The sequence below is a fragment of the Cherax quadricarinatus genome, chromosome 64 (genome assembly GCF_038502225.1).
Source record: "Cherax quadricarinatus isolate ZL_2023a chromosome 64, ASM3850222v1, whole genome shotgun sequence".
NCBI classification, from domain to species: domain Eukaryota; kingdom Metazoa; phylum Arthropoda; class Malacostraca; order Decapoda; family Parastacidae; genus Cherax; species Cherax quadricarinatus.
In genome coordinates, this window is record NC_091355.1 from 3,066,375 (window position 1) to 3,092,882 (window position 26,508).

The following is a 26,508-nucleotide window of genomic DNA, read 5'->3' on the forward strand; positions in this document are numbered from 1 at the left end:
AGGTGACCGGGGTCTACTAGTGGTTACATCTGAAGGCGTGATATAAGAAATGGCCGTGGATAGGGGTGATAATCCTCGGTACAATTAAGATAAGTTACCACAGCCACCATAATAAATACAATTACCACAACGACCATTACTACTAGAAACGACAACACTGTTATTGTCACTTCCGTTGCCATCAGTCATTAACACCATTACCAACACTATAAACAATACCACTATCATTACTCTACCAGAAAATATCAAACACTGCTGGAACAAGTGTAGAAGTTTTCAAGAGAATACTAGACAACCAGATCAACCAGGATGTGATGGATATGTGGGCCAGAGGGTCGCCGGCAGTACCAGCCTGCTCGACTAGGCAAACACCAGACAAGCCTATCCCAGGGCCGCGCTGCGAGAGTAGGAAAGCTCTTGAAACACATCAATGGTATATCAAAGGAAAAGTTACTACTAATGCCACCACCACCACCACGAACACCGTCACCATCAATTACACAGCTACTGCCACTACCGTCACCACTGTTAACACCATTACCATCACTAACACCATTAATAGCGTTACCAACAACAATTACCACCATTAACATTGTCATCATCACTGCCACCAACCACCATTAACATTGTTACCACCACTGCCACCAACCACCATTAACACCATTATTACCACTACCACCAACCACCAGCACCAACTACCTGTACCACCAGCCACCACCACCATTAAAACCGTTATCACCACTACCACCAACTACTACCACCAGCCACCACCACCATTAACACCGTTATCACCACTACCACCAACTACTACCACCAGCCACCATCACCATTAACACCGTTGCCACCAGCGCCCCGCAGCTGCTGTTGTGGCCGCCCAGACAAAATCGATGAGAGGAAACGCCGTCTGGGGGAAGCAATCAAACAGCAGCTGTATTTAATAATAACAAACTGGTGACTTCCACACATCACCTCACATCAAACATCACAATCACTCGGGAAATTCATCCTACTCTTTAATGAACTACGTACTGCGCTTCTGACGACAAGCAGAGGACTACCATGTTTTTGCATGCGCGTGCGTGCATGTGCATGCTTGTGAAAGCGTGTGCAAGCATACGCATGTGTAATTATTTTTAATTACATATTCGTAGCTACAGGAGACATGTTAGTGGAGTTCCGTCATCAGTAATTTTCATCAAATAATTGTTAACAATTTCCAATGGTTGTAGCACCTTAATACTTTTAATTCATTCCACTTTTCTACCACTTTGTGAGGAAGATAATTTATACCCCTTGATCTCCACTTTTTTTTTTAATTACAACTTGGACCTCTTTTTCTCTGTTACAGGAATTAAGAAGTCTTCTTTATCTATCATTTCTTGTTCTTTTATGACCCTTTACCTGGAGTTTACCTGGAGAGAGTTCCGGGGGTCAACGCCCCCGCGGCCCGGTCTGTGACCAGGCCTCCTTTATGTGGTTATTGCTTCTTCTCATTTCCTCTTACGAGTCAAGTTGTCATCTTCAATGTTAACAACCTTTCAGAACTCGGATTTTTCCACCTCTGGTAACCATTTTGTAGCTCTCTGAACCTTGTCCTGCTCATCCACATCATATTTTAGACGCGGGAAAAACAAACTGCAATATATTCCAATTTCGCGCTACATTTTTTTCACATTTCTTCATCCACTTTTAGTGCCAGCGAGTCTCAAATTCATTTACATGATCTTCCAGTGACAATTTTTTTTTAAATTCCATTTATATATACATATATATAATACTTTCAATACCATGTTAGTCTATATTTTTCATGTAAGCATTCGAGCGTCTTCATGCGTACATGTACACTTGTATGCCCTTGGACTTGTTAGTCTATACCATGAATCTGCTCTCACTGACTCGCTTTCCCCCTTATATATATATATATATATATATATATATATATATATATATATATATAGTGATTCATACGGTGACTAAGGGTAATATACAAGAATATTCCATCTTCATTAGCACTACTAAAATAACTTAATACTTTCAGTAAGACTCGGGACCCTTCTCAGGGCCTTTAGTTAGATTATGATGTATGATCGCGTAGATTATGATTTATGTAGAGCACTAAGCCTGTGTGATTCAGTCAGTGCATGGCACAGTGCAAGCTCGATCCTACCTCAAACATGTAAAAAACTAAATAAATATGCAGAAATTGCAACAAGACTAGTGCTTGAGCTGAGAGTGGGAAGTTAGAAAGACTCAATAAACGGAAGGTAACCACTTTACAGACTAGACGCATTAAGGGGGGTTATAATAACAACGTACAGGATCTTCGGGGACTTGGTAGGGCAGACAAGGACCCACTGAAAGGTATAGATGAAAGATAAAAGGTCGAAGTTGGAAGTTAAAAATGTAAATGAGCCACTTGGACTCTCAGAAATACTTTATCCTCAGAGTAGTCAAAGTGGTTCGGTTGGCAGCGCACTCAGCTCACATACTGAGTGTCCTTGGTTCGATACTCTGCATGGGTAGAAACGTTGAGCATGTTTCCTTACACCTGCTGCCCTTGTTCACCTATCAAGTATGAACCTGAGTATTAATCGACTGTTGTGGGTTGTATCCTGTAGGTAGTAGTACAGAGGGGGCTGAGCTTTGAAATGAGCCGAGGCAGGACAACAGCTCCTAGCCTGTAAAACTGATGTGTAAAAGTAAAAAGTGGAAATACCTATACGAGGAAGTTTTAAAATATATACTTAATAAGTGTGCCAGGTGTTGATACTTGATTACTAACCAGGTAAGTGCGCACACACGAGAGACTGATGTCAGGAAGTATTTTTTCAGTCTCAGGGTGGTTGGAAAACGGAACGATCTCGGTGAAGAAGTTGTGGAGTCAAACTCCATACATAGATTTAAGAGCATGTACGATAGGACCCCAGAAGCTTAAGATAGAGGGAATGAGGCAAGCAAGTCGAGAAGAGGCCTGGAGCTAAGACTCGACCCTTTCAACCACATTTAGGCGAACACACACAAACGCATTAAGGCTCACACAAAACACTTGACATGAGTAATACTTAAGTCCAACAGTGAAAGAGAAGCCAAGAACCTGGCGGTGATGACCTTGACCGAGCTCACACAACAATGTTATGTGAAGCCTCTTGTCCATCACCACGTGTGATACATGTTCTCTCTAACCTTCACTAACACACACTATGTTCTCTCTAACCTTCACTAACACACACTCACATCAACAATCTTGTCCATCACCACCTGTGATACATGTTCATTCTCCCACCTTAACACACACACAATAACATTCCTTTCATCTTCCCACACTCGCATTAACTCAAACATCTCAACAAACGCTAACACACTCCACACAGTGGTTCAAAAATATACAAGACAGAGCTATTTCACGTCATTTGTTCTCAAGAAGACGTGGGAATGAATGGTTGAGAGTAGGACTTGTCTAGCAGAGAGACACCTACCACAGTACAGTGCTCTACACTTATTTTCTTATGAAGGTTAGTAGAGGGTGGAAAAAATATAAACTAAGATGATATATAAAGTGAGCAATCGGGGCATAAAATATATAAAGTTAGTAAATACAACATAATGATAATGGATGACAATACAAATAGATCCAATAAAGTTTATAGTTTGTCAGATCAATCTTTAAAACCACCGTATAAAAAAAATCATTGTGGCGATTATATTTAACAAACATTCGTCAGAAAACCCTCGATATAATGTGAAAATGTTGTGTGATTCTGACTAATTTTAAAAGAGTTTTGCAACGAGGGAGAAATGCTAAGGTTTTTATAACAAGCAAGATCGAATTTGGAATACGTACATAACAAAGGTATGGTCTTTGCACCATAATATATTACAATGGAAATACGAGTTATGAAGTGAAAGAACAGATCGCACAACATACACTGAATGTTTAGCTCTGTGTAGACCTTCATCAAGCTTATTAGAAAACTAAAGAACCTGGAAACTGGAAAAGGAGAGCAGATATGCTTATCTCACATGTATAAACGGAAGAATGTGTGCTATCTATTTCACTCTATGATTGCAGACTCGCCGGGACATCTTTATATATACATTTATACAAAGTTATGAAAAAAACAGACACCGAGGATGGCTTGATGCCAAGAATAGATAGAAACCATAACGTTTAAACAAGCAATTTATGCGACACACTGGAAAATGATCTCTCCAACAAGTAGTAGCTGCCTGGGAAGACATCATAGAAGACATGTCAAACCTACGGGAATTAAAAAAGTATGATAAATTCATTATTACATGACGGGTCACTCAACACAGAAGCTCAATTTATGTCGCTGCAAATAGACGCGGCATTATTTTCTCCATGCACGAATATCTTAAAAAATAATTTTTCAAGGGGTAGATGGGTAAGCAAGTAAAAGGCCTCGGTCAGATGATCAAAAGCTCCAGGTGTGGGTCATCATATGACTAAGACCCGCGTCAGGAAAAAAGCATCCTGTTTCCTGACGAATCTTACCTAACCTAACCTTTCTCCCATCACACAGATAAGACTTTATTTAGTAATATGAAGTCTCTTGTGGATACTTAACACTACCCTGAATAATGCAGCTTTATCACAGAACACATGTTATACAACAAGCAGGTGAACTCTGTAGCTATGAGCAGATATGATAGAGCTCAAGTGACTTGTCAACATGATACACCTCAAGTGGCTAGTCAACAATGTCACTCGAGGAACCTACTAGTATGAGACAGGGCAAGGAACCAAGGCTCGACCCCCCAAACAACTAGGGGAATACCCACACATTAAACAAGATTCCTACGAAATTACCTATAAATAGGTAATCGTAATCTCCTCTCTCTAAGTATAAAAGTTGGATAAGGAAGTAGTGGGGACAGTGCACAGTTTCAAGAGTAACTACGGCCCGAGAGACGAGAAACCAACACTGCAGGTACAACTTGTGTAGGAGGCGGTGTGGGGAGATGAGACTGGACCCCCCACAATCATAAATCACTGACAGAACTTCATATTAAGATATGATAAAATTCAAGAGGGTTAGGACCAACACACACACACACACACGAACGAACGATCGATAATTGCATGTTTCATCGCGGTAGGGAGGCCAGGCCGATTACCTTCTTCATTCACCCTACACACCCACATTTCCCCTCGTTATAAACCAACTTACCCACACAATTCTCTCGTTATAAACCCAACTTACCCACACAATTCCCTCGTTATAAACCAACTTATCCACACAATTCCCTCGTTATAAACCAACTTATCCACACAATTCCCTCGTTATAAACCAACTTATCCACACAATTCCCTCGTTATAAACCAACTTACCCACACAATTCTCTCGTTATAAACCCAACTTACCCACACAATTCCCTCGTTATAAACCAACTTTCCCACACAATTCCCTCGTTACAAACCAACCTACCCCCACAATTCCCTCGTTACAAACCAACTTACCCACACAATTCCCTAGTTACAAATCAATTTACCCACACAATTCCCTCGTTACAAACCAACCTACCCACACAATTCCCTCGTTATAAACCAACTAACTTGCATAATTCCCTCGTTAAAACCCAGCGTGCCCCCGCAAATCCCTGGTTATTAACTGCTAACATAAATGGTTATCACCAGTGTGGTTATACCGATCACTGCTAAACAACTATTTGCATTTACAATGCCAATTCCGTATTTTTGTTAACGAATATTCTCATCTAATACTAGAGAAATGCTATAAATAAATAAATAAATATAATAATATATATATATATATATATATATATATATATATATATATATATATATATATATATATATATATATATATATATATATATATATATATATATAATGTAGGACTGAATGGGTAAAACTTGCGATTTTGGCTTAAATAAGGCAAGCGAAAATTTGTGTATGCAATAATTTCGCAAAAATCATCCTGAAGCCAACGATAAAAAAATATATTTCATTGTTTATTAAATTATTGTAAACTTCTCTAAAATGTATTTAGTTGGATTAGGCTAAATTAAATTGAGCTTGTTATAATAAGGTTAGGTAAGTTTTCTAAGATTCTTTTGGTACAAAATTATTAATTTTTACATTAACATAAATAAAAAATATACATCTTTAAACGTATAAGAGAAAATTTTAGAAAAGCCTTAATTTTAAAAGAGTTCTTGCTAAGTGACCAATTTTACCTATAAGGCAAGACATTATATCAGTTTTACTTGATAATATCTGAAGTGCATTAAGTGATTCGTTTTATTCCAACTCGTCACTATTCACATACAATTCCACCTGCAATTACAAATTTATTTCACTGTGGAAAACATTTCAATAAAGCACTTACTGATGTGCTATGATTGCAACGCCATCGTTATATATTTTTTCAGCACCACCACCAGCACCACCGACCTCGCCATAACATCACCAAAATCACCAACTCTCTTTCATTCACCACAACTGTAGAGCACAGTGTATATCAATCGTCACAGAACACTTGTTACGGGGGAACTGTGTTGCTGTTAAACGTCACGTCACTAAAATTATTTATACTTTCCGCCTGTCAACACATCTCCGTCACTTTAACAGAGCACAGTGTATATTATCTGTCACAAAACTTTTGTTACGGAGGAACTGTGGTACAAGGAAGGCATTCTCCTTCAACTCCACAATATTACTAATATCTTGTAGACTTTCTGAAGTCACTAGAGCACAATATCGTCACCTTCGAAGGGCACAGTGTATATGAATCACCACGCAACACTTATTACAGTGAAAGTTAAGTCAGGAGGCGTATGGGTGTACAATACCGCGTTACAGCATCACTAAAATTGTGTAGACTTGAGGGCATCACCAGAGCATCCCTCAGCATCACAAGAGCGTCACTTCAGCACAACACAAGGTGAATTAATTACCTGGGAACACTTGTCACTAGCAGTGTGGCGGGAGGGAGATACATTACCCTGCCCGCTTTGTACTGCTACCCCACAATTGTGTTAAGTGAGGCGGGCTGCTAGCGGCGATGCAAGCTGCTGCTGCTGCTGCTGCAGCAGTGGCAACCAAACCGGTGTGTGGCTTGGCACCCAGTGACCACACGCACACACACGCACTCACACACACAAACGCACTCAAACGCGCGCGCGCACACACAACCCTCAACATCTTCCCTCACCACCACAGCGCTGCCTCCCACCAACATCCACCACTTTGTGGCATCATTTAACATAGTATTACGTTTAGTTTTTCCAACCTGATACAACAATTCTTCAGTTTACCAGAAAGGTATGACACTCCTCATGTTTTAAATAAAACTGGCAAACTGGCAGCTACACAATCTGATCACAAGTCAAAACTTCATCTAACACACACCAAAGAGGAGAGTTGCAAGCCATTAACAAGAGGCGTTCTCGAGTAACAACACACTAACCAAAATTACATTTTAAAAAAAAATGGCAAATTGGAACGTATACAATTCAAAACCAATCCGAACGTTCCTCCTGTGTTGACAGTTTGAAGTCGAGCACAAAAGACATTCTCACATTTCAAAGTTTTCATTTCTACCTTAATAATACTTTCTGTCATTAGTGCTTGAACAGCATCAATATCAATATCATTATCATCATCACTCCTCTCAGAACTCTTTTTCAAAAAATTCTAAAGCAAGCATACACAAACCTATATGTCAACTTGTTTAACGAAACTGACATACTGGTATTTAAACAGCCTAATAGCAACACAAGCCTTTGAGCAAAACAGTGATAAAAGTTTGAAGACTATTAGAGGAAAATTAGCTACGTGTGCCACCTCTTGTGTTATAAAGTTGTCCAAGTTAAAGGCCACACTAGCAACTAATGTGACATTTTATTGCGGCAAAATAAAATGTTACATTAGTTGCACTCTTGTCATTTTACGTAACATGTTGCCGGTAATCCTACCAGTGTTCTCGGCTTCTGTAAGTCTGAAGCCGCTCACAACAATTAAGTTACAGCAGGAAAAATATATAAACCACGGAACGGGTAAAGTTTGAACCCCTGGTGAGTCCTAAAACTCGTGTTATTACCATTTCATTAGTCATAATATAAAATTGCCAAATTAATATGTATAGTGCAAAAAAGACTTGAACCATCCTCTAGGTAAGATACAATACCTTAAAAATATTTGAACCCATTAGAAGCGGCATTCTTTAATTATACAGAAACCAGTATCACAGTTGAACCATAAAAACTGCCAATAACGACCCAACCATCCTTTAGGTATATATACAAATAACCCGCACATGGGAGAGAAGCTTATGACGACGTCTCGGTCCGATCTGCACCAGTTACAAGTCACACTAACACACGACGGTGAGGGAGCCAGTATATGCAGGAGAGGGGGACAGGGACGGGACAGAGGAAGAAGGAAGTGAAGAAGTAGTGGTAGATGTAATGTTGGCAGTGGAAGTAGTGGTAGTAGTAAGTAGGGGAAGTAGTGGCAGACAGAAAAGGGGTGTGAAGGGGGTATGGTAAGTAGGGCGATACGTAATAATAATAATTTACTGGTCACCAGTAATTTCACCTGGTAAGGTGACACAGGTGAGTCAAACACCACAAGACACATGGTAATGTTACACAGGCGAGTCAAACACCACAAGACACATGGTAATGTTACACAGGCGAGTCAAACACCACAAGACACATGGTAATGTTACACAGGCGAGTCAAACACCACAAGACACATGGTAATGTTACACAGGTGAGTCAAACACCACAAGACACATGGTAATGTTACACAGGCGAGTCAAACACCACAAGACACATGGTAAGGTGACACAGGTGAGTAACACCACAAGACACATGGTAATGTTACACAGGTGAGCCAAACACCACAAGACACATGGTAAGGTGACACAGGTGAGTCAAACACCACAAGACACATGGTAATGTTACACAGGTGAGTCAAACACCATAAGACACATGGTAAGGTGACACAGGTGAGTCAAACACCATAAGACACATGGTAAGGTGACACAGGCGAGTCAGACAAGTGACTCTCCAGGTTCTGAACTCGTTATGCATAAGGATGCTGGCCAAGGGCTCCTGATCCAAGGAATTGGAGCCAGTCTTACCTTCTTCGGATTAAACCCAAATGCCCTCTATTCCCTAAACGCTGAATGATCCTTACGGGTTTAGCGTTTCCCCTTAGAACACAATACTAATACTCACGGGAGCCAAGACAGACGTCCATCACAAACTTACCTGTAAAAAACAATGTATTACGTTACCTGCCCAGTGTGTGTGTGTGTGTGTGTGTGTGTACTCACCTAATTGTGGTTGCAGGGGTCGAGACTCAGCTCCTGGTCCCGCCTCTTCACTGAGTGCTACTAGGTCCTCTCTCTCCCTGCTCCACGAGCTTTATCATACCTCATCTTAAAGCTATGTATGGTTCCTGCCTCCACTACCTCACTTGCTAGGCTATTCCACTTCCTGACTACTCTATGACTGAAGAAATACTTCATAACATTCCTCTGACTCATCTGGGTCTTCAACTTCCAATTGTGACCCCTTGTTTCTGTCTCCCCTCTCTGGAACATCCTGTCTCTGTCCACTTTGTCTATTCCACGCAGTATTTTGTATGTTGTTATCATGTCTTCCCTAATCCTTCTGTCCTCCAGTGTCGTCAGGCCGATTTCCTTCAACCTTCCTTCGTAGGACATTCCCCTTAGCTCTGGAGCTAACCTTGTCGCAAACCTTTGTACTTTCTCTAATTTCTTGGCGTGCTTGATCAAGTGTGGGCTCCAAACTGGTGCTGCATACTCCAATATGGGCCTGACTTACACGGTGTACAGTGTCTTGAACGATTCCTTACTAAGGTATCGGAACGCTATTCTCAGGTTTGCCAGGCGCCCATATGCTCCAGCAGTTATCTGGTTGATGTGTGCTTCCGGAGACGTGCTCGGTGTTATACTCACCCCAAGATCTTTCTCCTTGAGCGAGGTTTGCAGTCTTTGGCCACCTAGCCTATACTCCGTCTGCGGTCTTCTTCGCCCTTCCCCAATCTTCATGACTTTGCATTTGGCGGGATTAAATTCGAGAAGCCAGTTGCTGGACCAGGTGTCCAGCCTGTCCAGGTCTCTTTGGAGTCCTACCTGATGTGTGTGGTGTGTGTGTGTGTGTGTGTGTGTGTGTGTGTGTGTGTGTGTGTGTGTGTGTGTGTGTGTACTCACCTATTTGTACTCACCTATTTGTGGTTGCAGGGGTCGAGTCCTAGCTCCTGGCCCCGCCTCTTCACCGGTTGCTACTAGGCCCTCTCTCTCCCCGCTCCATGAGCTTTATCAAACCTCGTCTTAAAACTGTGTATGGTTCCTGCCTCCACTACGTCATTTTCTAGGCTATTCCACTGCCTTACAACTCTATGACTGAAGAAATACTTCCTACTATCTCTCTGACTCATTTGTGTCTTCAACTTCCAATTGTGGCCTCTTGTTTCTGTGTCCCCTCCCTGGAACATCCTGTCCTTGTCCACCTTGTCTATTCCACGCAGTATTTTATATGTCGTTATCATGTCTCCCCTGACCCTCCTGTCCTCCAGTGTCGTCAGGCCGATTTCCCTTAATCTTTCTTCATAGGACATTCCCCTTAGCTCTGGAACTAACCTTGTTGCAAACCTTTGTACTTTCTCTAGTTTCTTGACGTGCTTTATCAAGTGCGGGTTCCAAACAGGTGCTGCATACTCCAGTATGGGCCTGACATACACGGTGTACAGTGTCTTGAATGATTCCTTACTAAGGTATCGGAATGCTGTTCTCAGGTTTGCCAGGCGCCCATATGCTGCAGCAGTTATCTGATTGATGTGTGCTTCCGGAGACATGCTCGGTGTGTGTGTGTGTGCGTGTGCGTGTACTCACCTAGTTGTGGTTGCAGGGATCGATTCACAGCTCCTGGCCCCTGGTGTGTGTGTGTGTGTGAAACAAGCCTTAATGCCCTATTAATCAACATTCTTTAAACTGTCTATGCAAGAGGCTTAATCAAGCATATTGTGGACAAAACATTGTATTTAAGAAAAGATCTTTTAATGTTATACGGGTTATACCTACTACCCGCACGTACTTGCCAATCAGATAGGCTTCAAACCAAGCCACAAACCACGTATTGATATACATCAAGGCTCTGCTGACAGGGTAGCGATCATAACTTAATGCTAGAAATCCAGAGTTTATCACATAGCTAATACCAGCAGAGTCACGTCCAATATGGCTGGTGACATGTGTAAACCAAGTGACAAGTGTACGTGACTGTAAAGCCTCAATGCGCTAGACAGATGCAAGGTAAAACAAACAAACTTTAGCGGTGAGCTGTTGCTGCTCCTGGTAATGAACACACACTGTGCTCAGCATGACTTTCTTGCTATTATATTACGCAGGCGGAAAACGCAGCTTTATCTACGCAGGAAAAAAAAGCACCTTTATCTACACAGGGTAAAACGCAGCTTCATCTGTGGAAAACGACACTTGTGTACAGGGAATGTCTCGTGGCGAAACGTTTCCTTTAATAAATATCCTGAACTGTACACAAGCGACCCTTCCCTAGATTTGTGAATATCCAGACCATTTACAACCATTTGTGCCTTTCTCTACACGTGGGAAACTCTGTTCCAATAAAGGCTTGTTCTGCACTCGTGTCTTTGTTTCCTTAATGTCGACACTAAACCAATTGGATCTAACCCTTTATGTCTGGATCCAATACCTTGTCTCTAAATCCAACCTTTTCTGTCTGAAAATAATCCCTTATGCCTGGATCCAACCCCTAATGCCTGGATTCAACCCCTTATGCCTGGATCCAACGCCTTATGCCTGGATCCAACCCCTTATATATGGATCCAATCCCTTATATATGGCTCCAACACCTTATATGCAGATCCAACACCTTATATATGGAATCAACCTCGACTTCCAATTGCTCAACTTTAAGTATCTTATGACTCAAATATTTCTCAGATTCATGTACTTATTAGTAATATTTTTATGTAACACGCTAAACCCGTGAGAATCAGTTGCAGAGGCCCGTAACTAGCAGCAAAAACAGAAACCAGGGCAGTGTTGAATATTGGTTGTATGTTGTTCTACCTATTAACAGCATTAGTTTAAGGTTCACTGGTACATAGAGGTCACACCGTTACCGCTAGTAAATTGTCCTACCGTTACCGCTAGTAAATAGTTCTACCGTTACCACTGAAGATCCTACCGTTTTGGTAGTTAAAGATTATACGTGACCGCTAGCAAAAAGAAACAAGGTCAGGGGAAATAGGAGATTGAAAGGAAATGTGGAGTTGAAAAGGAAAACGAGAGGTTCAGGGGACATGGGAGGAAACATGGGTAGGGAGGGAAGGGAAGGGAAGAGGGGAGGGGAGGGGAGGGGAGGGGAGGGGAGGGGAGGGGAGGGAAGGGAAGGGAAGGGAAGGGACCATGGGAGGGGAGGGAGTACTGCAGGCCCAGTGCGCTCTTGGAGGAAATTAATTAATTACCGGAGACTGCAGATGTGGCGTCCAGTACTGCGCAACCACCCGACATTTATACTCAACCACCAGACATTTATACGCAACCACCAAACATTTATACGCAACCACCAGACATTTATACGCAACCACCAGACATTTATACGCAACCACCAGACATTTATACTCAACCACCAAACATTTATATGCAACCACCAGACATTTATACGCAACCACCAGACATTTATACTCAACCACCAAACATTTATATGCAACCACCAGACATTTATACTCAACCACCAAACATTTATACGCAACCACCAGACATACTCAACCACCCGACATTTATACTCAACCACCAGACATTTATACTCAACCACCAGACATTTATACTCAACCACCAGACATTTATACTCAACCACCAGACATTTATACTCAACCACCAGACATTTATACTCAACCACCAGACATTTATACTCAACCACCAAACATTTATACGCAACCACCAGACATTTATACTCAACCACCAGACATTTATACTCAACCACCAAACATTTATACGCAACCACCCGACATTTATACTCAACCACCCGACATTTATACGCAACCACCCGACATTTATACTCAACCACCAGACATTTATACTCAACCACCAGACATTTACACCAATTCACCAGTCTTTTACACACCTTTAGTTATCCTAGGTTCTCCACACATATGCTGCTATGTAAGATAATCTATGTAACTGTATTTGTGTATACCTGAATAAACTTACTAACCACCAGTCATTTAACGACATAGATGAGGGAATAAATAGCGACATAAGCAAATTTGCTGATGACACCAAAATAGGCCGTCCAATTCATTCTAATGAGGACATTAGAGCACTCCAGGATGATTTTGAAGAGACTGACGCAATGGTCGGAGAAGTGGCAGATGCAGTTTAATATAGACAAATGTTGGACAGGAAAATAACAATGCCACATATAAACTAAATAACGTAGATCTTAATACTACTGATTGCGAAAAGGATTTAGGAGTTCTGGTTAGCAGTAATCTAAAACCAAGGCAACAGTGCATTAGTGTTCGCAATAAAGTTAACAGAATTCTTGGCTTAATATCAAGAAGTATAAATAATAGAAGTCCTCAGGTTGTTCAACTATATATCCTTGGTTAGACCTCGTTTAGATTATGCTATACAGTTCTGGTCACCGTATTACAGAATGGATATAAATGCACTGGAAAACGTACAGAGGAGGATGACAAAGTTGATCCCATGTATCAGAAAGCTTACCTATGAGGATATTATTATTATAATCAAAAAGAAGCACTAAGCCACAAGGGCTATACAGCACCTATGAGGATAGACTGAGGCCCTGAATCTGCACTCTCTAGAAAGGCACAGAATTAAGGGGAATATGATTGAGGTGTATAAATGGAAAACAGAAATAAATAAAGGGGATGTAAATAGCATGCTGGAAATTTCCATCCAAGATAGAACTCGCAGCAATGGTTTCAAGTTGGAAAAATTCAGATTAAGGAAGGATATAGGAAAGCACTGGTTTGGTAATAGTTGTGAGGATGATTGGAACAAATTCCCGAGTACCGTCATACAAGTGAAAACGTTGTGTAGTTTTAAAAATAGGTTAGATAAATACACGAGTGGGTGTGGGTGGGTGTGAGTTAGACCTCACTAGCTTGTGCTACTAGGTCTGATGCTGTGCTCCTTCCTTAAGTGGAAGTGATATGACTAAGTGGGTCATTGGTCTAAGCCTGGGGTTGACATGGACCTGCTTTGCATGGGTCAGTAGGCCTGCTGCAGTGTTCCTTCTTTATGTTCTTATTTACATCTAACCACCAGTCATTTACATCCCTTGACCAGTCATTTACACCCAACCACCATTTACATCTAATCACCAATCATTTACACCCAACCACCAGTCATCAACATGTGACCACCAGTCATTAACAAGGAATCAACAACCATTTACACTAATTCCCCCTTTACATGGAATCAATAGGACGACTGACAGTGCTAGAGATCATTTACACTGGCATTTAAAGATATTGTTTACAATTATGTTAAAGAGATGAACATTTACAGTGGACATTGATGAAAACATTTACACGGGCTGGGCTGGAAGAAATTTTTCAGTGATTAACAAAAAATATATGCCTTGAATATAGACTGGTAGATACGCTGATAGTAGATGTGGCAAGGGTAGACGGGGAGATACAGTTATTTAAACACAGTGAGGGCAGACAGGTAAATACAGTAAGGGCATACTGGTAGATAAGGATGGTTATCTGGCATATACAGTGAGAATACACAGGCAGATACAGTTAGAACAAACTGGTAGATAAGGATGGTAACTTGGTATATACAGTGAGAATAGACAGGTAGATACAGTGAAGGCAGACAGGTAAGTAAAATGAACATGTAAGATAACCACAACATACTGATCTCACTATGTTATCCTAAGTCAAATGTGCATAGTGCTGTGGGTGACATCTAGTAATAACCTGTTAGTACTCTCCAGTAGCTGCTGTTAGGCTCCGTGTGTTGCTTCACAGGTATCCCAGGAATGCAGTTTAACCAATTATGTTAAATCAAACTGTGGAGAACACTCCTCCTCTGTCTCCTCCTCCTCCTCTGTCTCCTCCTCCTCCTCTGTCTCCTCCTCCTCCTCTGTCTCCTCCTCCTCCTCTGTCTCCTCCTCCTCCTCCGTCTCCTCCCCCTCCTCCATCTCCTCCCCCTCCTCCATCTCCTCCGTCTCCTCCTCCGTCTCCTCTTCCTCCTCCGTCTCTTCCTCCTCCTCCGTCTCCTCCTCCTCCTCCGTCTCCTCCTCCTCCTCCTCCTCCTCCTCCTCCTCCTCCTCCTCCGTCTCCTCCTCCTCCTCCTCCTCCTCCGTCTCCTCCTCCTCCATCTCCTCCTGTCTCCTCCTCTGTCTCCTCCTCCTCCTCCGTCTCCTCCTCCTCCCTTTTGCGCACGCGCGCACACACACACACACACACACACACACACATACATTTGATACTGTACCTCACAAAAGAAAAAGACAAAAACAAAAACTTGAGGAACAGGCAGGCAGGAATAACAGTCATGCTCTACTGTGGACCAAAGAGTACCTAATAAGGAGGAGAAAGATTCATTATCCCAGAAAAGATGAATTGGGACAAACCGCAGGACTAATCAGACAACTGGCTACCTGAAGAGGAAGAGGCAAGAAGACCAGAAGCTAAGTCTAGACTTGAGGGACAGAGGTTGCAAACCTCACTTAAGTTGAAAGACCATGAGGTGAACATAGTAGTGAGCATATCACCAGAGGAACACATCAAATGAACCTCTGTAGCAAATATCAATTTGATAAATCTAAGAGTAACTTTCAGGAACCGCCTATCTTGGAGTATGCAGCACCAGATGGACCTTTCACATGAAAAGCGTGTTAAGAAGCTGAACAAAATGCAGAGGTACACCATGAGATTAGTCCCAGAGCTGAGAGAAATGAGCTACAAGGAGAAAAACCAAGGAAGACATAACGAAAAATATTCAAGAGGATTTCTAGGATGGACAGGGACAGAATGTTCGAGAGGCACAGAACAGGTACTTGAGAAAACAGTTAGAAGCTAGACATAGATGAGTCAGTGGAATGTTGAGAAGCATTTTCTTGTCTCAGAGCAGTCAGGAAGTGGAATAACTTGGATAAAGTACTGGAGGCAGGCTTTATACATAATTTTAAGAAAAGGTATGACAAGGGCAGGCTAGGAGGGTGTGAATCAGGCAAGAAGCAAGTTAAGAGGCAGAGACAGGGGCTGAGATTCCACTCTTGCAGCCATAAATAGGTGAAGCCTCTCACACACACACACACACACACACACACACACAAAAGAAATGTGAGATTGAGAGTGAAAAAACTATTGCTTGCTGAGTGAAGTTAACAAAACATTTAAGAATCTCATTAAAGAGTGGAAAAGGTGGAAGTGCCAGCACACCTGCCATCACTAACATCTACACTTGCCAATGTTGTTTATTCATCACTAAAATCAACTGACAAGGTTATATATCATATGCTGAGCTGCCCAAACCTACACTTCTGGCAACATCCACCATTGGCACAGCATCTACCACCACTGTAACTGCTCATCATTTTACCATGAAACCCCCACTGCAATTTAGCCGCCATCATCCCTACTAACACCTGCAGGCGACTCTACTACTAAGAAACATTACGTGTTACTCCATCACTATGAACATTGACCCATATAACAGCTGCCACCCTCTACATAAACCTGTGAACACTCCTACCTCCCCCAACCATACACCATATATATCACCCCACACATCTTTTCCCAACTCACACCCTAAACAATTATAATCAAATACACACACAAGATACATTTTGCCACCAATTATGTTAAGCATCAACAATTGACACCAACACTGTCACCATCACCGTAACTCCTCAGAGCACCACTTTCATCACTTAGGCACACAATTGCAAACACCACTTCCATCAACACCACCATTACTATCACTCACTCCCAACATCTTTGAACACCCTAATATTAATCCTAACACCACTACCTATGTCAGTAACAACTACTTTTACTACCACATCCATCACAATCACTAACATATCAATTAACACCCCAAACTGTTCCTACCATCTATAGCCACCACTACTATGTGCAGCTGCCAATCTGCCAATAGTATCGTGTAAACACCACCTCAACCCTCAACATACACCACATGCATAAACATAATCGAACACGCTTCTATCACTGCATGAGTGTACGTGACTTTTAAAGGTACCATATGCATGTACTAAGATCAGGCATGGGCACACAAAGTCAGTACCAAAGTTGTAAGAAATAAACAAGATGGCAAGACTAAGAAAAAATGTTGGGAATCTAGAAAATGAGGTAATTAATGTATGTGACTAGTTAATGGACAAAATCGGACCAAAACATCTTCAAAAGTTTCTTACTCTTATGTACAGGTTATTTGTGTATTGTTCCATTCACAGTATTGTGCATTTTTATTATTTTTATTCTTAGTATTATTATTATTATAATATTCATGATGTGGAATGCTAAACCCATAAGTATCATGCAGAACTTACTACTATAAGAATACAGGAAAAATCAGAGTTAGAGATAAGAAGAGAAAAGAGGGAGATGATCTTAGCAGAAGAGATAAAGTGATTGCTGAGGAGACAAGAAGAATAACTTGGAATTAGAAGTAAGGAAGCAAAGAAAAAGGCAGGTAGGTAGGCTAAAGAAAGAATATGGAAACTCGGTAGCTATATGAAGTGCAGTTAAAAAAAATGACAAGGGAATGGACATGACAAGAGAAGTTATAGTAAAAATGGATGAACAACAACAACAATAAAGACAAAAGGGAAGGAATGACTTGGCACAGAAGTAGGGAGATACAAGATGTGACATCAGTGAAAAAGGAAGGGTGACTGAACATGCTGGTAAAAATTGGAGAAAGATATATGTGAAGAACAAAATAACACATTTTTAAGGATTGAAACATAAAGAACAGACAGGAAACATAAAGAACAGACAGGAAACATCTCCTAAAGTTTTGTCTTCCAAAAACAGACACAAGAAACCTTATACTTGCATTGTGATTGTCTTTATCACACAGGAAAAGCAAAGCAAGAGGCAGCAAGTGTGAGGTAGAGATGGGAAAAAGGGGTGGAGGATGAGGGAGGCAGCAGAAAAAGCTCATTTACCAAGAGGAAAATCTCTTAATAGGAAAACTTGCAATGGTCAACATACGTATGACTACCTTCCACTTCTGAGTCCCACTTATCCTTACCTACATTATCTTCCCTGTATCTCATTTCATCCAAACAATTTCCATCTTTATCCACCCACATGTTCACAACTGGTCCTTGGGCTCGGTTGGTAGTGTACTCAGCTCACTTACTGAGTGTCTGAGGCTCAGTCCCACATACAGGTGGAAATGGGTACATTTCCTTATACCTGCTGCCCCTGTTCACCTAACGGTACATAGTGTGAGTTGCATCCTGAGGGGTGGTAGTATACCTTAGATAGGGCTGGGCTTTGAAATGAGCCGAGACAGGATAACAGTTCTTAGCCTGTAAGATTGATTTATGTATAAAAAAAAACTCCCACTCACCAATCATCTACAAACTCTCACCCATAATATTCACAACCTTGATGCAACTCTCACTCAACAATCCACTACAAGTATTCACAAACCCAGTTCTGCTCCCAATACTCATGAACAATATCAATCTTTTCTCTATCTTTCCTAGAGCCTAATTTCTAATCTCTCTCACTTCCTGCCCTCGAAAGTTCACCCTTGCCTCCAACCCCAGTAGTTGCTTTGACTTCTCCCAATTTTCCTGCAGTCCTGCATCACCTACACTTGGCTTAAATACCCCATTCTACATCCATCCATCCAACAAAATCCTATGCACTGCCCCTCACCCTCCCCAATCCATAATTTTTGAAGATTTGTTACCCAATAAATATACAAATGAGACCTCTTCTATGTCTTTTTCCAAATACATTCTTATTCTTAGCTGTTTATCAACCTACTGTACTACCTGGTAAAGGGTAAGATAATACAGTCAATTTTTTAACAGTTCACCATCTTAGAAAAGTGATAATAAAATGATGAAGGTCCACATTAATAACCATGGAGGATTAATAACTCATAACTCATAGGTGGGACACGGCTGACGTTAAAAAAAAAAAAAAAAAAAAAAAAGCAGCAGCAGCAGCCAAGCAGTGTTGCTTCTTTCAACCGGGGTCCACTTTTAGGCCCTTCCCTAGAGCTTGACCCACATCAGTCAACTAACTCCTAAGTATCTATTTACTGCTAGATGATAGAGTCAGTAGGTGTTAGTAGACTTTGCCATGCTTATACATCTCTCCCCACACAGTCTATAATCCAGAGTGTGAGCCGAATATGCTATCACTGTACTATGAGGTAGTACAAGCCAAAATAAAACTGGGATGAATATATAATAAAAGCTTTTCACAGGTCCTTCAAAAAATGTTGGAAAACTGAAAAACATGAATTTCAGGATTTGATTGTATACCCTTCAAGAAGTTCAATAAGCAGTCCTTTAGGACTGTAGACAACTTATATGATGCCTAACTTACAATGTGTAGATACCTACAAGGAGCCGCACCTGATTAAGCACATTAATAAGTTTGAAAATATCCAAATATTCAATTAGCCCCAGAAGTAAGGGAAGTGAACTATAATGAGACTAAAGGAATTATACATGATGGCTCTACACACGAGGCAGCATAGGAAAGACATGATTACAATGTACAAGATACTTAACAGGGACTGATACGGTGAATAGGGATAGACAATGATACGGGAGGACCAGAATCAAGGGAACAAGAAAACTAAACACAGATAAGTCACAGGGTTGTTAGGAGGTACTACTGCACTCTCAGGTAATGGTGGCTAGCTCCATTCAGTTTCAAGTTGGTATGGTAGCACTCACTGAAGCTTAAGAAGTGGGGCTAGGAGACAATACTCTACCCCTATATATATATATATATATATATATATATATATATATATATATATATATATACATGTATATATATATATTATTGATGATTTGACTCGCATGTGAAATGTCCCATGTTCAATCAATGGGCAAAGAATAAAACATGGGTAAGTTTCCTTACAAAAACCCCCCCTGTTAACCTAGCAGTAAATAGGTATCTCTGTGTTAGTTCAGTGAAAATTGTGAGTCATATTCTGGAGAAAATGTTCAAAATATAAATACAGGCAGGCCCTGCTTATACAGCAGGTTAGGTTCCAGACTACTGCTGTAAACCAAAAATCGCTGTAAAGTAAAACAGACATTTTTTTCACTTTTAGGTAAATATGAAGGCCTGATAACATATTTACACTGTCATATATTAAGTGAGAAATAGGCGAAGACCTAAAAAATGCATATACAGTACACACATTACTTACCTTAAAATATTTTCATCCTTAGCTTATAGGGAGTGAATATATTTATTGTAGGAAGTCCGACTACATGAAGAATGTGCATAACTGAAAACCACTGCATTAGCAAAATGCTGTAAAGTGAAGCACTGTAAAACAGGGGTATTCATGTACTGTAGTGGAATAACAATAACTATAACAATAACAATAGTAAAAAAAAAATTACAACAATGATATGCATACTGTACATCTCCAAAATGTATGATTCAATGGAAATTAGTCAACACTTACCACTCTCCAGCTGACGGATAGCTTTAGCCTTGGTGAGCTCCAAGGCAGTCACCCATTTCTGTCGTTCTACTTCTGAAGAAGCTTTTAAGTGAAATGTCTGTGTACCACCATTGCTAATAACAAAGTTACAAGAATCTTCTGTGTGAATGACGGCTCCATGTAGACTGATAGTGCCTCGGCAAGTGTGAAGCATTTCTGCCTGTGACCTATTGAAAGAGAAGTACAAAACCTCTAAATTATAGTGAAATCAGTTAAATAACATGAATAACTTATTATTTTTTTTTTATTATTATCACACTGGCCGATTCCCACCAAGGCAGGGTGGCCCGAAAAAGAAAAACTTTCACCATCATTCACTCCATCACTGTCTTGCCAGAAGGGTGCTTTACACTACAGTTTTTAAACTGCAACATTAACACCCCTCCTTCAGAGTGCAGGCACTGTACTTCCCATCTCCAGGACTCAAGTCCGGCCTGCCGGTTTCCCTGAACCCCTTCATAAATGTTACTTTGCTCACACTCCAACAGCACGTCAAGTATTAAAAACCATTTGTCTCCATTCACTCCTATCAAATACGCTCACGCATGCCTGCTGGAAGTCCAAGCCCCTCGCACACAAAACCTCCTTTACCCCCTCCCTCCAACCTTTCCTAGGCCGACCCCTACCCCACCTTCCTTCCACTACAGACTGATACACTCTTGAAGTCATTCTGTTTCGCTCCATTCTCTCTACATGTCCGAACCACCTCAACAACCCTTTCTCAGCCCTCTGGACAACAGTTTTGGTAATCCCGCACCTCCTCCTAACTTCCAAACTACGAATTCTCTGCATTATATTCACACCACACATTGCCCTCAGACATGACATCTCCACTGCCTCCAGCCTTCTCCTCGCTGCAACATTCATCACCCATGCTTCACACCCATATAAGAGCGTTGGTAAAACTATACTCTCATACATTCCCCTCTTGGCCTCCAAGGACAAAGTTCTTTGTCTCCACAGACTCCTAAGTGCACCACTCACTCTTTTCCCCTCATCAATTCTATGATTCACCTCATCCTTCATAGACCCATCCGCTGACATGTCCACTCCCAAATATCTGAATACATTCACCTCCTCCATACTCTCTCCCTCCAATCTGATATTCAATCTTTCATCACCTAATCTTTTTGTTATCCTCATAACCTTACTCTTTCCTGTATTCACCTTTAATTTTCTTCTTTTGCACACCCTACCAAATTCATCCACCAATCTCTGCAACTTCTCTTCAGAATCTCCCAAGAGCACAGTGTCATCAGCAAAGAGCAGCTGTGACAACTCCCACTTTGTGTGTGATTCTTTATCTTTTAACTCCATGCCTCTTGCCAAGACCCTCGCATTTACTTCTCTTACAACCCCATCTATAAATATATTAAACAACCACGGTGACATCACACATCCTTGTTTAAGGCCTACTTTTACTGGGAAATAATTTCCCTCTTTCCTACATACTCTAACTTGAGCCTCACTATCCTCGTAAAAACTCTTCACTGCTTTCAGTAACCTACCTCCTACACCATACACTTGCAACATCTGCCACATTGCCCCCCTATCCACCCTGTCATACGCCTTTTCCAAATCCATAAATGCCACAAAGACCTCTTTAGCCTTATCTAAATACTGTTCACTTATATGTTTCACTGTAAACACCTGGTCCACACACCCCCTACCTTTCCTAAAGCCTCCTTGTTCATCTGCTATCCTATTCTCCATCTTACTCTTAATTCTTTCAATAATAACTCTACCATACACTTTACCAGGTATACTCAGCAGACTTATCCCCCTATAATTTTTGCACTCTCTTTTATCCCCTTTGCCTTTATACAAAGGAACTATGCATGCTCTCTGCCAATCCCTAGGTACCTTACCCTCTTCCATACATTTATTAAATAATTGCACCAACCACTCCAAAACTATATCCCCACCTGCTTTTAACATTTCTATCTTTATCCCATCAATCCCGGCTGCCTTACCCCCTTTCATTTTACCTACTGCCTCACGAACTTCCCCCACACTCACAACTGGCTCTTCCTCACTCCTACAAGACGTTATTCCTCCTTGTCCTATACACGAAATCACAGCTTCCCTATCTTCATCAACATTTAACAATTCCTCAAAATATTCCCTCCATCTTCCCAATACCTCTAACTCTCCATTTAATAACTCTCCTCTCCTATTTTTAACTGACAAATCCATTTGTTCTCTAGGCTTTCTTAACTTGTTAATCTCACTCCAAAACTTTTTCTTATTTTCAACAAAATTTGTTGATAACATCTCACCCACTCTCTCATTTGCTCTCTTTTTACATTGCTTCACCACTCTCTTAACCACTCTCTTTTTCTCCATATACTCTTCCCTCCTTGCATCACTTCTACTTTGTAAAAACTTCTCATATGCTAACTTTTTCTCCCTTACTACTCTCTTTACATCATCATTCCACCAATCGCTCCTCTTCCCTCCCGCACCCACTTTCCTGTAACCACAAACTTCTGCTGAACACTCTAACACTACATTTTTAAGCCTACCCCATACCTCTTCGACCCCATTGCCTATGCTCTCATTAGCCCATCTATCCTCCAATAGCTGTTTATATCTTTCCCTAACTGCCTCCTCTTTTAGTTTATAAACCTTCACCTCTCTCTTCCCTGATGCTTCTATTCTCCTTGTATCCCATCTACCTTTTACTCTCAGTGTTGCTACAACTAGAAAGTGATCTGATATATCTGTGGCCCCTCTATAAACATGTACATCCTGAAGTCTACTCAACAGTCTTTTATCTACCAATACATAATCCAACAAACTACTGTCATTTCGCCCTACATCATATCTTGTATACTTATTTATCCTCTTTTTCCTAAAATATGTATTACCTATAACTAAACCCCTTTCTATACAAAGTTCAATCAAAGGGCTCCCATTATCATTTACACCTGGCACCCCAAACTTACCTACCACACCCTCTCTAAAAGTTTCTCCTACTTTAGCATTCAGGTCCCCTACCACAATTACTCTCTCACTTGGTTCAAAGGCTCCTATACATTCACTTAACATCTCCCAAAATCTCTCTCTCTCCTCTACATTCCTCTCTTCTCCAGGTGCATACACGCTTATTATGACCCACTTTTCGCATCCAACCTTTACTTTAATCCACATAATTCTTGAATTTACACATTCATATTCTCTTTTCTCCTTCCATAACTGATCATTTAACATTACTGCTACCCCTTCCTTTGCTCTAACTTACTGTACCGGAAATTCATCTGATTTTAAGTCTTCATAATGTTCCATTGTACACTTTACATATGAGTTATCCTGTATTAGGAAGTCATTATTAATGGTCGTTTTTATTACTGGCAAAAGATTATGTATGTATCACTACAAGATGTTGGAAATGCACAGGTCAGGATCTTGAATGATTCCTAGAAGTGACTGAGGGTGAATTTTTCTAAATTAAGCTGAACGCCACATCAAATGCATAACAAAAAATCCCCCCATCAAATGTGTAATAAGATATTTGATGTTTTATACAGTACTCTTGAGGCATTTCACAAAATAATTACTAGATGGCACTAATACTGCATGCCTAAATATAATAAAAAATATAACACTTAGAAGTGATGTGGAAGAACCTACAATTCATGTACCTGATAACTAAATATTATTATCTTTATTAAGTAGATTCAATATAAACTTCAATAATATTCAACAATGCACAATTTTTTTTCTTTCAAAGTAGCTAAATCACTAAAATTTATTTACCTGTTGGCATTGCTAAATAATGCAATACTGTAGCTGGATGGAATTTGTATTAAATGGGTTTTAATACATAATGGATAAAAAAAAAAGGTCACTTTTTTCAAAAATAAAAAATAAAAAAAAAATTATTTTCAAAATATTACATACACAGTACAACAATCTGAAAAGCCAAAGTTTTCCAGGTCAAATTAATTTTATAACTTCAAATGCTATACAGTATTAGTTACTATAATCATGGGGGAGCGCTAAACCCGTAGGATTATACAGCGCACGATGGGGGGGGGATGGAAGGAATTCAGGCTTAATTCAGGGAACTGAAGCACAGATCCAATTCCCTAGATCAAGAGTCCCTCACCAGCATCAAAGACTCTTCCTTGAGGGGTAATGCTATACAGCCTCTCCTCACTTAGCGACATACTTGTTTACCGACACCTCGGACTTACGACGGGCTCTCTGACCAGTATTCATACCTAAATAATGTATATTAGAGCTTATTTTCTCTATTCTGATTATTACAATATATAGTACACTACTGTATAAACATTTAAAAATATACTACCAGAAATGTTATAAATGGTGCAAAGGTGACATTAAAACAATATCAAAGATGGTTGGCACAAACTCACTACCATTATAGTATGCTCCTCACTTAGCGATGAATTCGTTTAACAACTTGGTCTTAGGAATGGAACCCCGTCTTTGAGTGAGGACAGGCTGTATTAGATATCATTAGAAATGGTTTATCAGCACACCTCACAAATGTCCTAACCATTATTTTGAGTAAAAAAGTTCCTAAATGATTTGTTCATCAATATACTGCCTAAAGTATTGTAAGCAAAAGTGCATCACTGTTAAGAAACTCCAAGAATATCAGTTTTGAAAACAATTATCCAACCATCATATAATATTCTGTACTGCAAATCTATGGATGTACTTCATTAATCTGATAATGCAACTACAGTTATAAGAACTTCCTGTCAGATACCTGTATTTTTTAAAATGAATTATGTAAATAATGAATGAGGCTAAGTACTGGGTATATTTAATACACTGTAATGAGTGAGGTTAAGTACTGGGTATATTTAATACACTGTAGTGAGTGAGGTTAAGTACTGGGTATATATAATATACTGTATACTAACCATACCCCCGGCCGGGATTGAACCCGCGGTCATAGAGTTTGCAATCGTGTCATTACGATTTCTTGAGTCATACTGTATACTCATTAAAAGTAATTTTAAACTCATAAAATTTAATACAGAAGTGTATGGGTTTACTCTTAATAATGTGCCACCAATTTCTGTTAGGGTACATTACCAAACCCACAATAATGCAATAATGATTCATTTACATTTGTATGATTCTCATATTGATCATCAGTAATTTAGCATATAAAAGACAATGCAGAACAAGCTTTTATGGGATATTTCACTCTGTGAAAAACTTTATGAAGTCATATGGTACAATACATAAGGAAATTTATTCAGGCACAGGTACACATAAGTGTAAATTACCACCAGGATAACCCAATGTAATACCTTATTATTTAAACCTTAAGAGTTACAACACTCAAGCAACTTAACTGTGTGAAAATCAGTTACAATAAAAGGAGATATACTAGGAATAAAGTAAATTGAGTTATTTACATTAACATTAAAGAGAGGATCAGCTTACAATAAGAAATACATGACAGGTAGTTATACAAAAAATCACTCTCCTCCCTTTCACTGTTCCAATAAAAGCTTGTTCTGCAGTCTCTCTCCGTCCGTCACTTTTATCAGCAGTTTGGACTCAATTCTTGATATCATAAAGGACTCTTAGTATTGTATGGAATATGCATTAATGGCCAATGATATACATAAAAGCATTACAATACAGTGTTTCTAGTGCACACGAAATTGATAAGATAATTGAATTCCCTTGATTTTGCAGCTGTCTGTCTAATCTGAATGAAATGTGA

The 26,508-nt window shown here is 40.2% G+C and overlaps 1 protein-coding gene across 5 annotated transcripts in view; it reads right to left on the bottom strand.

Annotated features, from left to right (window-relative positions):
• Positions 1 to 26,508, bottom strand: part of Osbp (oxysterol binding protein) — a gene marked incomplete in the record, with an annotated part of 248,631 nt that overhangs the window by 219,425 nt on the left and 2,698 nt on the right. For 2 of the 5 annotated variants that reach the window (XM_070098720.1, XM_070098719.1), the window contains 1 exon segment: positions 20,754 to 20,959. In XM_070098720.1, coding sequence (XP_069954821.1) covers positions 20,754 to 20,959 — 206 coding nt within the window. 5 annotated transcript variants of the gene reach the window in all.